Source organism: Pogoniulus pusillus, chromosome 15 (assembly GCF_015220805.1).
Source record: "Pogoniulus pusillus isolate bPogPus1 chromosome 15, bPogPus1.pri, whole genome shotgun sequence".
In the NCBI taxonomy this organism is placed as follows: Eukaryota; Metazoa; Chordata; class Aves; order Piciformes; family Lybiidae; genus Pogoniulus; species Pogoniulus pusillus.
Window position 1 is genome coordinate 6,719,109 of NC_087278.1, and position 16,134 is coordinate 6,735,242.

The 16,134-nt window shown below is 41.0% G+C and overlaps 1 protein-coding gene across 2 annotated transcripts in view; it reads left to right on the forward strand.

The window, feature by feature from the left end:
- The window catches only part of IFT56 (intraflagellar transport 56), a 53,861-nt gene that overhangs the window by 26,672 nt on the left and 11,055 nt on the right, over positions 1–16,134 (forward strand). For both annotated transcript variants that reach the window (XM_064155098.1, XM_064155097.1), the window contains exons 13-15: positions 5,166–5,254; positions 11,800–11,883; positions 13,880–13,949. In XM_064155098.1, coding sequence (XP_064011168.1) covers positions 5,166–5,254; positions 11,800–11,883; positions 13,880–13,949 — 243 coding nt within the window. The remainder of the gene's footprint in view (positions 1–5,165; positions 5,255–11,799; positions 11,884–13,879; positions 13,950–16,134) is intronic.

Consider the following 16,134-nt stretch of genomic DNA (forward strand, 5'->3'; position numbering starts at 1 on the left):
TACTTAATACTAGACCAAAACAATATCTTGTCTTCCTTTCCACGTGTCAAAGGAAACCCAGAAAAATCCCAAGTCTCAAACACCAGTAGTTAAAACAGAAAAATTCAGCAGAAGTGGCTGAGGTCAGTGTTCTATGTAGTCTCTGTCACTAGGACTATTTCCTTAGGTGGGTAACTTTAGGTGCATTTGGTCCTCAGAGACAGAATGCTGTCTCCTGTGCCCGTGGCGACTAAAAAGGAGGAGTGCAGAGCATCAGAGGAGCAGCACTGATGGAACTTTAGGAAATAGTGTTGAAGCATTCTGTTATCCTTAGGGCCCTTGTACTGTTAAGATCATGCAGCAGAGAGCTTCCTGTTGGAAGCTTGAAAGTGATGCCATAGATGAGGTTTCCCTAGCACATTCCTTTCACATTGAAGTTATCCCTTTGCTTCTTTCTGTTAGCTGAGATCCCAGCTGCAATGTGAACTGTAGAAGTGGAGGAGTCTGTTAGTGATGCTGGTAGAGTCACAGGATGACTGATACAGTTGTGGTAGACCTCTTAATGTCCATAACTGTCATGCAGATGTGACAAGTGAACGTAGCACACGTGGATAAAAATACAGAGATAATACAGAGGTAGTCTGAGAAAAGATAGCCTGAAATGATTTATAGTGAGGATGCATCCCAAAACCAAAAGTGAAATCAGTAGGAGGCTTAAAGTCTTAATTTTACTGTGCAGCATTTTTAAACCCATATGTAAACAAAATGGAGAGGCTGAGACTTGAAGTATGGTTGAGTGTTGGCAGGAAGGGGAGCGGAAGTGTAGTCCAATTAGGAAGATGGGTTAATGGAAGAGAATGAGCCTATGGGAAGTATGATTTCCAACTAGAAAGAAATGGAAGCATTAGTACTGCAAATAATGTAATACTCTTGGTATTTCCATGCAAAACCTGCATTGCCATCTTTTAAAACCTTGGCAGAATGCTGGCTTAGAGGATGGAGTGAGTAAGGCTTAGAGAGGAAGTAAGGGAGATTTACAGAGCTAGTTCAAGATAACTCCTCCTTTAAAGCCAAAATAGTGTGAGGAGAGGGTTTTGTATCCTCCAACAAGGGACAAACTATAGACAGGAAAAGAGAGGCCAACAGAGTTCAGTTTAGATAGGACATAACAAAAAAGCAATCAGAAGAAAAGCAAATGTGTGTTCAAACAAATATTAGATGTTTTAGGAGAAGATGAATTAAGTGGAGCAGCAGAACAAGGGGACACAGTCTCAAGTTGTGCCAGGGGAAGTATAGGCTGGATGTTAGGAGGAAGTTCTTCACAGAGAGAGTGATTGCCATTGGAATGGGCTGCCCAGGGAGGTGGTGGAGTCACCATCCCTGGAGGTGTTCAAGCAAAGCCTGGATGAGGCACTTAGTGCCATGGTCTGGTTGACTGGATAGGGCTGGGTGCTAGGTTGGCTTGGATGATCTCAGAGGTCTCTTCCAACATGGCTGATTCTATGATCTATATTTAGAAGAGGAAGCTGTAAACCTAAAATAACTTTTTTAATGTGACAGGAAGAAAGCAACATGTAGGATATTGATCCTATTTCATTTACAGTGGGGTATTACTAACTAGATTATGTCAGTGGCGGAATAGTTCTAAACATTATAGAATCCTTTATCAGTGAGTAATATAAAATAGTTTTAAATTACATGTACAGATAGGAGACTCATCATGTGGAGGCTGAATTATTAACCAGACAGCCTGGATAGGAACAGTGACTGGCATATTAAGGAGGTTAGTGATTTTTATATAGCAAGATAATTAAATAACAGTTGAAGATTTCTCTTCTACCCATATTGAGCCAGCAAAAGCAATGACATGGCACAATATAAAGAATGACTTTTTAAAGGCTAAGTTTTCACCTCACACACAAGTGAACAGGTGATTCTACACCAATGCAGAGATTACATACACCTCAATCTGTTTTTTTTTCCCTATCAAAATCCATTTTTTTTTAGAGTGATCTGGGTCTAATCAAATTCAAAACCTCTGTTAGCAAATACCTCAAAAAATTTCTGCAGTGCTATTTTCAAGAAGGCAAACTCCTTAATGACCTTTCTCATTTCCAACAGAGAATTTTCAGTGCAGTAGAATAAAATGCACCTGATTTTAACACTTGAATAAACCTTTTGTTTCTTTAAAAAAAGAGCTTGTATTCATAATTAATGAGCTACAGGAGACAAATAATGACATGTCTGTGTTGGCCAATTGCACAAAATTACCCATAGTAGGAAAACTGAAAGCTTCCACAATGATGAAAGCTGTGGAGGGATACATAAGGCTATGTAATAACACATGAATTAAATTTATCTTTGATAAATGTGAAGTAGTATGTAAGAGAAAAACCCTTATACTATATTGGCATAATTATCAGAGAACTTAAAGAGCATCTTAGGAATTGATAAGGAAAGAGAACAAAGCAAAAATAATTAACGTGTCGTTGTACACAGATGTGGTTCCTTTTCTTGAATGCTGTCTGCAGGTGTGGTTCTTAGATTTGTGTAAAATACATGGTAGCACAAGAAAGGATGCAATAAAGACAGCAAGGATGGTGAGAGAAAGGGGATACCTTCTTCTACAAGGAGAGGTTAAATAAATGAGGATACGTGGCCTGGAAAATGGAGACTGAGTTTGGTTATGTTCACGGTACACAGCAGTACAGGAGACAAGAAGAGGAATAAGAGACAAGAATTAGTTACAGTATCAGACACCAAAGAGCATTGACAAAAACCATCATGCAAGATAGTTAAAGCAAACAGCACAATCTCCTTTTTGACATAACACAGCTCATTTGACATAGGATCTTGTGAGAACTGGAAGGTATAAAGAAATTTGTAAGTAAAATCCACTGACTGTTTAAGACAAAATTGTCAGTGATGGTTTGAAATCCTCGGTGCAGACTTCTGGAGGCAGGGAGAAATGTCATAGGCAGTGGGCTTACACACCAGAGCAAGTATTCTATGTGAAATCAGGATATATTCCTTTCTGTAGCTGTATATTCTTAGCAAGCTTCTGAACCAAGCAGATTTTGGAACTGATATGATCATTTTTACATAACATATTAGCCACTATGTTGTATATTTGTAATCACTTTTGGTCTGCCTTTGTTTTGATGAACTTAGAATGAGGAACAGCATCCTTGCTGTTTGTACACTAGAGCTTTGGCTAAGTAGTCAGCCACGCTGTTCAAGCATGTAAGTCATGCTTTGGCACTTCCCGCTGGGCCAATCCTTGCAGGAAGCCAGCAGCATTAGCTTGTGTGTTTGAGATCTCTATCAAGTTACTTAGCAGATTTATAATAGAGAAGTAGGATGTGCTCATTTGAGTGAGGAAATCCTATGCTGTGTATTTGCTTGCAAGTGGGCCTACAGTGTTCCTGACTTTTAATAGGGATTATCAAAAATGAATGGATTACAATGAAGATGTGGAATATTGGTGGGTTGTTTCTTTCCCCAATAAGCTTCTGCTTCTCTGACTTGCTTTGGCTAACTACAGAAATCCCATGACTGCAGTTAGATCAAAACAGCAGTAGACAGCTTAGGAAGAATACTGTGTCATGTATTTATAAAGTAATTTGGAGGCATCAATTAAGCCTTTTTGCTGTTTTTAATTAGACCTATGACTTGGAGGTTCAAGTAACATAGAGCAAATAGAGTGATATGTGTAAATCCTTTCCAATACATGCACACACTTCTTCTCATGGTGGAAGTTCTGTGCTTCAAGAGGAAGAGGGACACCCAAATCAAAAAATCATCAGGAAGTGTTTACAGTCAATATTCACCTTCTAGCAGCAATAAAGAACAGCCAGAACAGCAGCTTGGCCTACTGGGCTTTTTTTAAAGCTTAATAAAGATTCTTAATGCCCTTGATGTAAAATAGAACTGGCATTACAAAGGAGGTTGTAACTACATTTTTATAGTTAATTCTCATGCTCTTCTGCCAGGGTCTCAATTGGGTGGAAAATTAAACAGATCAGATTTCAGAGATAAGTTAAGGAAGCAATGGGGCAAGAGGAACATTAGCAAAAGTAAATGAACATTACCATTTCCAGTTCTGATGCTTAACCTCAGTCTTACAAATACTGCAAGAATAATGGAGAAAAGCACCTGTTTCTGAGTTCCTCTTTTAGGACCAGGTCAGAACATTTCTGGTCATGGGTGGGAAGAATGGAAGAGGACCAGGTCAGACATTTCTGGTCATGGGTGGGAAGAATGAAGGAGGATCAGGTCAGACATTTCTGGTCATGGGTGGGAAGAATGAAGGAGGATCAGGTCAGACATTTCTGGTCACGGGTGGGAAGAATGAAGGAGGACCAGGTCAGACATTTCTGGTCATGGGTGGGAAGAATGAAGGAGGACCAGGTCAGACATTTCTGGTCATGGGTGGGAAGATTGAAGGAGGACCAGGTCAGACATTTCTGGTCATGGGTGGGAAGAATGAAACATTGCTTCTGGACTTTGCTCATTCTTTTCTTTGAGATATTCTTAGGTGACCCAAAGTGATGTTTCAAAATGAGAATTTTGCAAGCTATAAAACTCTGGTTTTCCTGTCTCTGGTAGTATTCATTGCTGAGAATGGGATTTAAGATGTTTTGCTCGGTCAGTTGTTCCTTTGATGCAATCACTAAAAGTATATGGGAGATGTTATGCAGCAATAACATTTTTTTCTGATCGTTTTGGTGGCCCTTCCCCGGAGCCATTCCATCAGCTCCATGTCCTTCCTATACTGAGGGCTCCAGACCTGGACACAGTAGTTCAGGTGAAGTACTTTGCTCACCAGAGCAAAGCAGCAGAATCACACCTCTCTGCATCTGCAGGCAACACATCTTTTGTTGCAGCCCGGGATGTGATTTGCTTTCTGGACCAATTGTGTCATGGAAAAGACCTTAGTTAAACAACTGATTTTTGTTGAATTTGTGTACAACAAGCCTTGCAATAGTTACTGTATGCAGTAGAAAAAGTTGACACGATGATCTGACAGTTTTTCTAACCTCTATTGTGGTTGTTTGCCTGAAAAGGCAAGTTAACTATTTTTAGGTGTTAGCTGCTTTTATATTCCCCAGCAGTCTTGGCAGTGATTTCCATTACCATGTGACTTTAAAATTCTACAAATCTGAATTTCTCTTTTTGAATTTTAGATACCATTCCAGGGAGGCTGTGCATGGCCTCCTGCTTCTTTCTTCTGAAACAGTTTGGTAATGCCCTGATTTACCTCAACTCGGTCAAGGTTAGTACTATTTTGTGTTGGTAGTACTCTAATGCAGGTAGTCACTACCTGTGGAACTGGCACAGGAACAACAGTGAGACATAAGTGGCAAGTACAGCAAATGGATCAGAATATAAAGAAGCAGTTTGGTGGGCATGATGGGCTCATCACACTTGGAATGTCATCATTATCTTGCTTTCTGGTGGCATCACAGAAGACAAGGAAGGTAATTACAGGGAGACAAATAAAAAGTGTGGATATTTGTGGGGTAGACATCATGGAGGGAAAAAACAATATTTTCTTAAGACTTATCAAAGGAGTGATGGAGATTATTGCTACTGGTTAATAATTGGGGACAAAGTTTTAATGAAATAAGTATGTAAGGAAGACAAGACTTGAAGGACTCTGAAAGTAATTACATCTATCTGAGGGCTGGGTGCCAGGAGGAGGGGACAGGCTCTGCTCACTCTCTCCCTATGATAGGACAAGGAGCAGTGGATATATGCTGCGGCACAGGAGGTTCCACCTCAACACAAGGGGGAACTTCTTTACTGTAAGGGTCACAGAGCACTGGTACAGGGTCCCCAGAGAGGTTGCAGAGTCTCCTTCTCTGGAGACTTTCAAGGCCTGTCTGGATGTGTTCCTCTGTGACCTGGGATAGCTTGTATGGCCCTGCTCTGGCAGGGGAGTTGGACTCAATCTCTTTAACATGCTGTGATCTACATTTTACAAGCAGTCCCTGAAGGGCTACAATAGGGCAATATTAGCAAAGCAGTAAGCTAAGAAGATTATTTTTGCAGAAGTAAACTGAATGGTACCGTCAAGGCAATGTTGCATTTTATCATGTCATAATACAGCATTATCAGTGAACCAATAATGGTAATGAATAAAATGGATCTAGCTTAGAATAAAGTCATGGAGCCATTTTGGTTTGAACAGACCTAGAAGTTCATTGAGTCCCCCACCATTATCAAAGTCTCCTAAGTCTGGTACTAAACTTCATCCCTAAGTGCCACATCTAAGCATCTTTTAAACACCTCCAGGGATGGTGAGGCCTACTCCAGTGTTTAATAACAGTGTAATAGTGAGGAAGTTTCTCCTAATATCCAATCTAAACCTCCCCTGGCACAACTTAAGGCCATTTCCTCTCATTCTATCACTTACTAGGGAGAAGAGACCAACACCCACCTCGCTACAACCTCCTTTCAGGGAGTGATAAGGTCTCTCAGCCTGCTTTTCTCCAGACTAGGCAACCCCAGTTCCCTCAGGTGCTCCTCATAAGACTTGTTGTCCAGACCTTTCACCAGCTTTGTTACCCTTCTCTAGACTCACTACAGTACAGAGAACATGCTTTGAGGAGATGCTTGCATGGATTGGCACCAGACTTCATAGAGTTAGGCAATACTCGGACTTCATCTTAAAGATCTTTTCCAACTGAATCAATTCTATAATTTTAAGGTAAGCACAATTACAGTGTTTTAAGGAGAGTGAGATAGGAAGAGAAAACAGTCACTGCAGTGGTGCCAAAAATCAGCTGGAAAATTTGAAGCTGGAAAGTTTTTGGATTGTCTGGAAGGATATCATTGAAGAAATCCCAAGTGGCTGTAGCCACTGGAATGACTCCACTGTAGTGGATGAAGGGACACCACAGCACCAGCCCCCCAAATTGGTGGGTATGTGGAAACTATGTGGAAACTGACAGTGAGATTTGTTTTGCCTAATTTGGGCCATCTAAAAGTCAGATTTCTAGCTTTAACTCATCATCTGGTCTTAGTCTATAGCCAGCAGGGTCAGATGGTAATTTATGGAGGAGACTTTATCCTGTGTGTTTCTTACACTTATCTTAGAATGGAATGAGTCACCTCATAGAAATGCCCATCTCTTTCCATTTCCTAGAACAACTAGTTCTAACCTGAAAAGGTTCAAGTTAAATGTGATTACTCACTTCACCACCTTCAAGCTACATGGCAAAGCTAAGAAATGAGAGAAGAGTAGCATCTGGGGGGACAAGTGGAGTTGTCATTAATATTGGCGTATAAAGCTAGTTGTTGTGAAGGAAAAAGCAAGCAACTAACATCTCTAAACAGGAGGATGAAAGTAGACAACAGAGTGGTCAAAGGATAGATCCAAGTCCTGAGGCAGGAGAAGTGCTACAGGGAGAGAATTAAGTGAGGCAACTCTGCATGAGGGAATAAAGGAAAGTGGTGTAGGAAAGGTTGGAAAGAAAATCTGAAGCAGAATGGAAAAGCACAGAGTAGTCAGTCTTATTTTTTAAGATGTTAGTCTAAAGAGCCCATGCAGTGGGAAATATTCATCCAGAGTAGATTTAATGTTTACAAACTGGCAAGAGGGAGGTAGAAACAGTGGGGAGTACAGGTATGCAAACTTTCAGTCCTACTACACTGAAGCTAACAAATCCCAGCTAGAAGAAAGAGTTCTTGTCTTGTTAGATTTGGGACAAACCATTTCATTATGTGTGCATAGGAAAGGGGAAGAGTTATCTTCTGCTTGTCTGAGTATTTTGTTTTAAGAACTGAGATATTTTGCTAAAAGTGTGTAAAAAAAGACTCCTGCTGCAGATTTTAACCTCTGTGTGTGAATCTCCGCTCTCAAGCTGGCTTTTTCCACATAGGCATGCCTTTGGCTTCACTAACCATGGATCTGTTTTGATTTGACCCATATTTGGGCAAAGATAATAAACCTTTCTAAAACATCCCCTCGGTTTTCACTCTCATAATGTGAATCCTTTTATAAGGGTGAAACAAAATATGAAGCTAAGTAAAGCAAATTCCATATAAAAAAAGATGATGCCTTTCACTGCACAGTTGTGTACTCTTCCTTGAAAGACTGGACACTACCCTTCAAATGCAGAGAGATGGATGGCTCAGAGAAGATTAGAAATGGAAATATTGTCTTCAGAGATTTAGAAGATACATATTATTTACTATAGAGAGATGTTAAGAATCTAAAATAATACAAAATGGGAATTAGAATAACCAAGGCCCATCTGAAGCCACCATTTGCTTTGTGAGAGGCTGAAAACAAGACACAGCTTGCTGGAATTGCAGTGAATTCACAATGTATTTTGTAAGAAAATGGCATTTTGTACCTCTCAAAACACAGTTGGTTCATGGAGCTCATTGTCACAGTTGAGAGCAGGGTTGAGATTGCAAGTCTGGAAGGGCTTGTAGATTGTATCTAGTGATTGGCAAAGTGGTCATGTTTAAGTCAAATATGTATTTGTTAAGTTCTCAAAGGGAATCACAAATATTGGTCATTTGAGACATAATTCAGTTTACAAACAGTGTGGTGGTTTGGGTGTTCCCTCCCCCCCCCAACTTCAGAAATATTCCAGACTGGACTCAGCCAGCTCTGGAAATTTGAAGCTTGTATTTACAGCTTAGCACAATCTACAAGCAGATATTTACAGTATATACAGTTATATACAAGGTAAAAGGTAATACAAAGACACAATAGCCCACACAGAATCTTGAGTCCCCAAGAGGGGCTCCCAACCGTTCTTCTCCCACCCCTCAAGCTTACCCCAGACGTTGCCTTGTGCCCCAAGGAAGAATGGAGGGTCAGCCAGGGGGGTAGGAAGCAGGTGGATTAATCAGAGAAATGGAGGGTGAGGTTAGAGAGAAAAGTGCAGGCCAGAGCTCAGGCAGTGCCCGAATGCCTTATCTATGTTTATACTCTTGTTCTTACACATCTCAGCAAGCCTGTGAGTGAAGTAGACATCACCATTGTTTCTCTTTCACAGCCTGTGGCCTACTCCTCACCAAAACATTCTAGCTAGCTTCAAACTAGCACAAACAAGAAAGACTAAGACCAGAATTTTTTTGCCACTTGCCTTGCATGGTCTTTTTTGAAGGAGTTGATAATTTTCATAGTGTTTTAGCTAAGCCTAGCCACTACTCAGATTTGCTTAGATCATTCCCCTTCTCTTCAAGTCACAGGACTAAAATAATTCTTCCTGTAGCATGTTACAGGTCAGGTTTAGGTAGCTTTACAGTCACCTTTGTATTTCAGTAGAATCTCAGCAGCCCATTAAGTGGATCTCTGCACTCTGCGAAGACTCAGAGTTCACCATCTTCATCTGTGACTGATGAAAACTGCTTTAGGCATGAGAATGTCTCAAAAGACACCTTCTTACAAATGTATTGCCAGCTGCCCTGAGGGTGACATTCTAACAGAGGATCAACTGAGAAGACAAGCTAATTCAGACTCAGCTGAGTTCTGGGCACAACCAGCTCTTCATTGTGTAGCTGTCTGAACATCTCAGTGAAAAGGATATTGCTCCAAATGCAGGTAGTTGTGTGAAAAGATTGAAAACCCCTATAAAGACCACCAGAATGGAGTCCTGTACATATGATGTGGTGGGGATTGTTGGGGTTTGGGTTTTTTTGTTTTCTTTTTAAAGAAACAAAACATCTACCTGCTGAGAATGCTGATAGTGGAACACAACAGTAGTTCATTTCTGCTGGTTTTGGTTTTGCAGTAGGTTTGGTCTGCAGCATTAGTAGAACCAGGATAGTTTGCCATCGGTTTTGAGTTTGGTTGCTGACAAGTTTGTTTCCTGACTTAGCTAAAAATTAACATGAGGGTGACTTGAACAGAATGAGCTGTTCTTGCAGTAAAAGTAGGATCTTGCTGATCATAGGATGCCTGCAGATTGAGTCCAACCCCCCTGCCAGAACAGGACTAGAGAATCTAGCGCAGGTCGCACCGCAACACATCCAGAGTGGTCTTGAAAGCCTCCAGAGAAGGAGACTCAACAACCTCTCTGGGGACACTGTTCCAGTGCTCTGTGACCTTTACAGTAAATAAGTTCTTCCTCATGTTGAGGTGGAACTTCCTGTGCTGTAGTTTACAGCTGTTGCCTCTTGCCCAATCACAGGGTGCAAGTGAGAAGAGGCTGTCTCTTCCTTCTTGACACCCAACCCTCAGATACTTAATTTCCAGAGTAAAAAGCCCCAGGTCTCTCAGGCTTGCCTCATAAGGCAGTGCTCCAGCCCCTTAATCATCTTAACCTAGAACTTAGACTGATTCACACGAAACTGTCGCTGAGGAAGAATAGTTAAGTGTTGCAATTCTCATATGGTGAAACCAGTTAGTTCACCCTAAGGGTGCTGAAATGTTTTCACAAACTCAGCTTAGGTTCACCCAGTTGGTTCACCCTAATTTTCTCTTGCCCATTTGCTGCCTGATGAACCTTAATGTAGACTGTTTGGGTAAAACAGAGATGAGGCAAATGGTGGCAATCCCCCCACCTCTCCTCTCAAGGCAAGAGCTCGATGTATGTGGGTGGATTGAACCAGTACCCTTTGACTGCCTGTGGTAGGGAAGAGGTTCCTCAAGTGTCCCTTCATGGTAGAAGATAGAGAGCACTGGGAAGGGGTTTTGCCCCATGTTTCCCATATCTTTGATACTATCCCAACTATGCTTTTTAATCTTCTCCTTAACCTTTGAGAGAACAAAACTAAAATTTGCTCTACACAAATTATGTTTCTTTTATAGGCAATGGAAAACCTTTCTTCTTCCACATACACACAAAGGCTATTCTTACACTAACTGTAGTGGATAAACTACTCTGCTTTTTTTCCCATGCTCTTTCATAAGCACTGCACCCTTCCTCAACAAGAATTCAAACCCCATCCACACTGTAGCTGTGGTATTGTGTTCCACCTTATCTCTACCAGGTTTACTGGTACAGGAGTATGGGACATCTGAGTTACACTCCATCTGCACTTCTGACAATGATAAAATCTCAGCTATTTGGGTCAAACCGAAGCATTAGGCTAACCTGTACCTAGCATGATATTTCCTGCTTTGGTCCATGTAGCTTCTCAGAAAAGATACATCTAGATCAACCTCATCTGTCATTAACCAGCTGTGTCCAGTCTAACATGGTGAGATGAAACCTTTGTGTTGCATTTCAAATTGAGAGAATGCTGCCTGTAAGCAAGGCTTGAGCTTAAGGATGTCCTATTACAAGGTGTGGTGTCTGGCTGCATTCAGGCACTGCTACTCCACCTGCCTCATGTGATCCAGTGTCCTGCAACCAGATCCACAGGATCTCTTGTAGAACCTGGAGAAGTCTTGGAAAAACAAACTGTTCATCTCCTTCAGCCATTAGGGAGTCAACTGCATCCTTACCACCCCAGTGGTGAAGTAAGTGCTTGGAAGGTGTAAGACACCAGGGCAGCACAGCATGTCGTCGCATGCCCGAAGTGAAACTTATCCCCACAAAAGCTGCCACTGCAGTTTTGAGCTTGGAGCATTATCCAGGTCTCTCATGGTTAATACTGTGGAATGTTCCAGCTGCTCATAGTCACGAATGTAGGACGGAAAGCCAGTCCATAATTTTCTACCCACTGTTTATAAATGCCTTATGTTCATAATGTGGGGTTTTTTTTCTCTTCCCTTGCCATTGTCTTGATATAGTCTGACTCAGATTTGGGGGAGGGGAAGGTGGGGGATATTTGTAATGCTGTTACACCATGGGAGGACGTTTTTTTCCTGGTTTATTTATCTGAGTTTTGTTTGTGTGGCTTATTTTCCAGAGTTACTTCCACAGTGATGACACTTTCAACTTCAACTACGCCCAAGCCAAAGCTGCCATGGGCAGTTTTGCTGAGGCTGAAGAGGTACATGTTTACTTTTTAAACAAAAAACAAACGTGGAAGCATTTCCCACACCTTTTTCTTTTTTCTCCTTTCACATCTTCACGTTGGTTGAAAATAAGTTGGCTATGTGGAACATCACCTTCCCCTTAGAGGAGCTAAAACTCTCAGTAAACACAGTTCAGAAAAGATCAGCAAGATAATCTTATAATGTGAGGTACATAGGGAGTCAAGCTGCTTGTGATGCATCACAAGGGTGCTTGCAGCTATCTCTAATTGATCAAAGAATGCCCTTTTAATCAGATTTCCTGCTCTTTGTCTGGGATCCCAGGCAATCTCATTGTTCAGACAGACTAGGGCACGCTGTGTAAAAGACACTGAATAGTTAAGAGCTTCTAGGTGTCCCTAGAAATTTTGTGTTTAAAAAACAAAAAATCCCAAATTCTTCCTCTGGGAGAGGTGGGAGGAAAAGAGGAAGTGCTCACTATCTTATTCAGAAGCATCCCGATGCAGCTGGAAAAGATTAACCTACACACAGCGTATTTTTTTGTGTGTCTGTGTGCAGTAGGAACTTAATTACAGCTAAAGCATGCAAAATCAAATAGCTGTTACGAAGATGGAAGCAACATTTTCCACAAGACCAGAAAGAAGACAAGCCAGAAAAGAAAATCCCAACCACATAGTCTAAAGTGAATCATATGAGTTTGGTTGGTTTGGGGTTTTCTTTGGGTTTTTTTCTGTCTAACTTTTTAACTCTTCAGGTTTTTCAACAACAGAGCCCTCCCCTGAGGTGTTTTCTCTCTTCTGTCAGGCAAAATGGATATATATTCCAATTTGCCTACCTTAATTTAGTTAGCTTAATGAAAATGCAGGTGAATATCTTTTCAAACTACACTAACAGGCTACTCTGAGTTCTGAGGCTTAAGTAAGCTTTAGCTGCAGCCACAGATGTAAACTGCTGCTAGTCCACATTGTTCACTTCTGTTCTTACAAATATTTCTGTATAAACTTCTGTTTGGTAGCTGATGCAATTAATGGAATTATGTCACTAAATCGATTAGTCTGTCCTAATGGATGATATTTGATAGTAATGACACAGTCATATAGAGATCACCCTTCTCCAGTGTCTCAAGCTTGTAAAATATCTCCACATGCAGCACTTCTATGTAAAAGCTTATCTCCCTGGACATAATGAAGTAAAACCTATGATGGATTGCTACTTAGAGTGATAATGCTGCTTTCTCTTCTCCCCCTCCCTCCCAAAATTAGGAGATCTGCAGTGTCTACCCAATAAAAATGTCAGTCATGTGTGGATCTGAGTGCATAAGTCTGCAGCTCTAGCGGTAGCTTGAATTTTGCCAGTAGCATCCTACTGTGGTTACAAATAAACCTGCAGAGAGGCACAAACAGCTTCTTTTTGGGACCGAAGCCAGAGTACATTTTAACATGTGTGACATCCTCCATCACATCCCTGTAGATGCAAAACGTAATACACCTGTGTTTGTACAGTGAATTGCACAAGGCCATTGTTTTGCCTCAGAACCTTGCTGAAACCCAAATTATGAACGGCATCTTGCTGACCTGGAATGATCTTTGACACGTATGGGGAGGAAAGGCTCATACATATATATGTGAAACTTCTGGTATTTCAAGGAGATGCTAATGTAACTGCTTGCATTGCTTTCTAAACAAACACATTCCAAATAGCTTTTCCCAGAGGCCCAGTGTTCCTTTGTGCTGTTTGTGTTGCATGGCCACCCACTGGCATTTGTTCAGAGCAAGCCGCACCCACTGCACAGCTCTGCTTCGAAGCTGCTGAAGTGCCTATCAAGGCACTGTTTGAATCCTCCACCTACCCAGAACAGAGCTGGCCCTGCGCTGCACTTGCCTACCCTAACGCTTCTCACGAAGTTGTTTGTGTGGTTTAAGCATCAGCTACATGTTGAAACGAGGCAGATCTCCCTTCTGCTCGTTTAAAAGCACATGCATGTATAATCTTCTGTTTTCCTTCTTCCTGCAGGTGTTCCTTTTGATCCAGAGTGAGAAGATAAAGAACGATTTTGTTTACCTTAGCTGCCTAGCTCGTTGCTGTGAGTCACCTTACTCTCGACGTTGCAGCATACAGATCCTCCTCTGTTGCATCAGTCTTGGCAATCCACTTCCCTAATTTAATTTAACGTTGTAGGTGGATTCAGGACTATGAAAGTGAAAAGCTGATTGCAGTAGTTACAGCATGGGCAGTTACTGCACCCTTTGTACACTGGGTCATAGCAAGCAATAGCTGCTTCGGTGCAGTGCTGTTACAGTTCTGTGCTGGCCAGTGAATATTTTTCTTCTCAACTGGCTACTCAGTGGCTTGGGTTTTTTTTTTTTCCCTCTTAAAAGACTGAGTTACAACTCTGAAATGTTGAGAGTATAACATCAAATAGAAGCATCCATGCTGAGTTAGGCCCAGGGGTCTGTCTGTCTCCAAGAGTAACCAGTCTCAGATACCTAGGGAGGTGAAGAACCAGGCAAGCATACACTGCATTTTTAATTCCTGAGCATTACTCTTTGTGTTACCCAAACTCCTGTGCCTGAGGGGTGACCTTTTTTATCTCCAATGTGTTTTCTCTTGAAAAGACTTTTACATTCTTTCCTTCAACTTTTGCTATGTTTAATATCCTACAGCAAATTTTACTTAGTTTTTCTGAACTAGTTTTAAAAACATTGCAGAGTACACCTCAGTAGAGCTGTAGCTTCAGTGCCAGATGCAAAATAGCATAGAGGTTGGCTTTTCTAACAGGTCAAATCTAAGACTTCCTGGGCTAATTAGTTTTACTTAGAGTGCCTCAATACAAAAGTGTTGTGTTCTCAAACAGTTTTCAGCAGCTGTACTTGCAAGGTGTAAATGTATGCTTTGGGACATTAGGCCTTACTGCCTCTCTGATGTGATCTTTCCAGGCAGGCACATAACACATGTGGATGTCTGACTGTATTTTAGGACATGCCACTTGATTTCCTTTTTCATTAAGCTCCAGTAGCTGGTTGTGTTTATAGATGATTGGCCTATGTAACTCATTTTTTTATGGGAGACCTCTTATTGCAAAGTCAAAGCATGGTTGTTAAGTGTTCATCCCTTTGACTGTGCACTGTAGTAGTTCTCTGACATACATCTGGGGATGCAGAACTTTTTGAAGATGCTAATTATTATGCAAGAAATAGAATTAACACTGTGCTATCAATTAAACAATTTCTGGCTTGCTCCTAGGAGTTGCTGTTTATTCTTGTTGACTGCCTTTTGCTATTCTGAATTCCTGCTGAAGTTTCAGTAGAGCTGCTGTGTTCTTCTGTATCTGTCTTCCAACTTTGATTTTTCATTCCAACACAGCTGCTAGAATTCTTTGCACAAACAACTGTTAGTTATTTTCTGCTGTGTCAGGTATGTAGATGACTAGTAGATCCTTCAGGATACAAGATGCTGTAGACGTTAGAGAACATAATATTATACATTGATGTCAGAGAACAATTAGATGTCAAGTTGTAAACAATTTGATGCTGAAATATTTCCAACAGGCAGTAAGTACCAATGCATCTTTTGGGGATCTGTTTATACTGTTTGTATTCTTCTTCTTGGAGAGAAGGCAGAAAAACAACATTGAATTAGCACAGTTCTCCATTTCTTTAGATAGATGAGTTAGTATTTGGAAATTGGAGCCTGGTTGTTTGCTACTGTGTTTGTGTAGTAGTAGATTACTACTCCTGGTAAGACTTGAAAAAGAAAAGACTTCACTTTGTTTTGTTTTCTCCCAGTACTCATTTGAGTCTGGAATTACCAGTATCTACCTCAGATTCAACTGAATAGGTTCTTCTCTCCAGAAAAAAAATACCAGATTTCAGAACTCTACATTTAAACATGGAAGTAGAATTTCCACTAGCTGAGGTGGAAGGTTCACATTCTTTTATTTCTAATTGTGCATAGGAGTGATGTTTAAAAGGCAGTGAAAAATTCTATTCTCAAAGGCACATTTAGAAACCACCACAAAATTTTAAGAATTTGGAAACCATTTTTTTCTAGTAGATGCATGATGAGAAGCTGTGCTGTGCTGTGCTTGAAAGGGCTTCACCCACACACCCCTTTTAGTTTGCTATGAATCACAGGAATGGAGTGTTTAGATTGAGGTGGTTACCAAGGGTTAAAGACCTCATTTCAGTGCCAGTTAATTTTTATTCTGTGGAAGAGCAGAGAATCCTAAATCTTGCCATGTAAATGGATTGCTGGAGCTCACTGTCCTG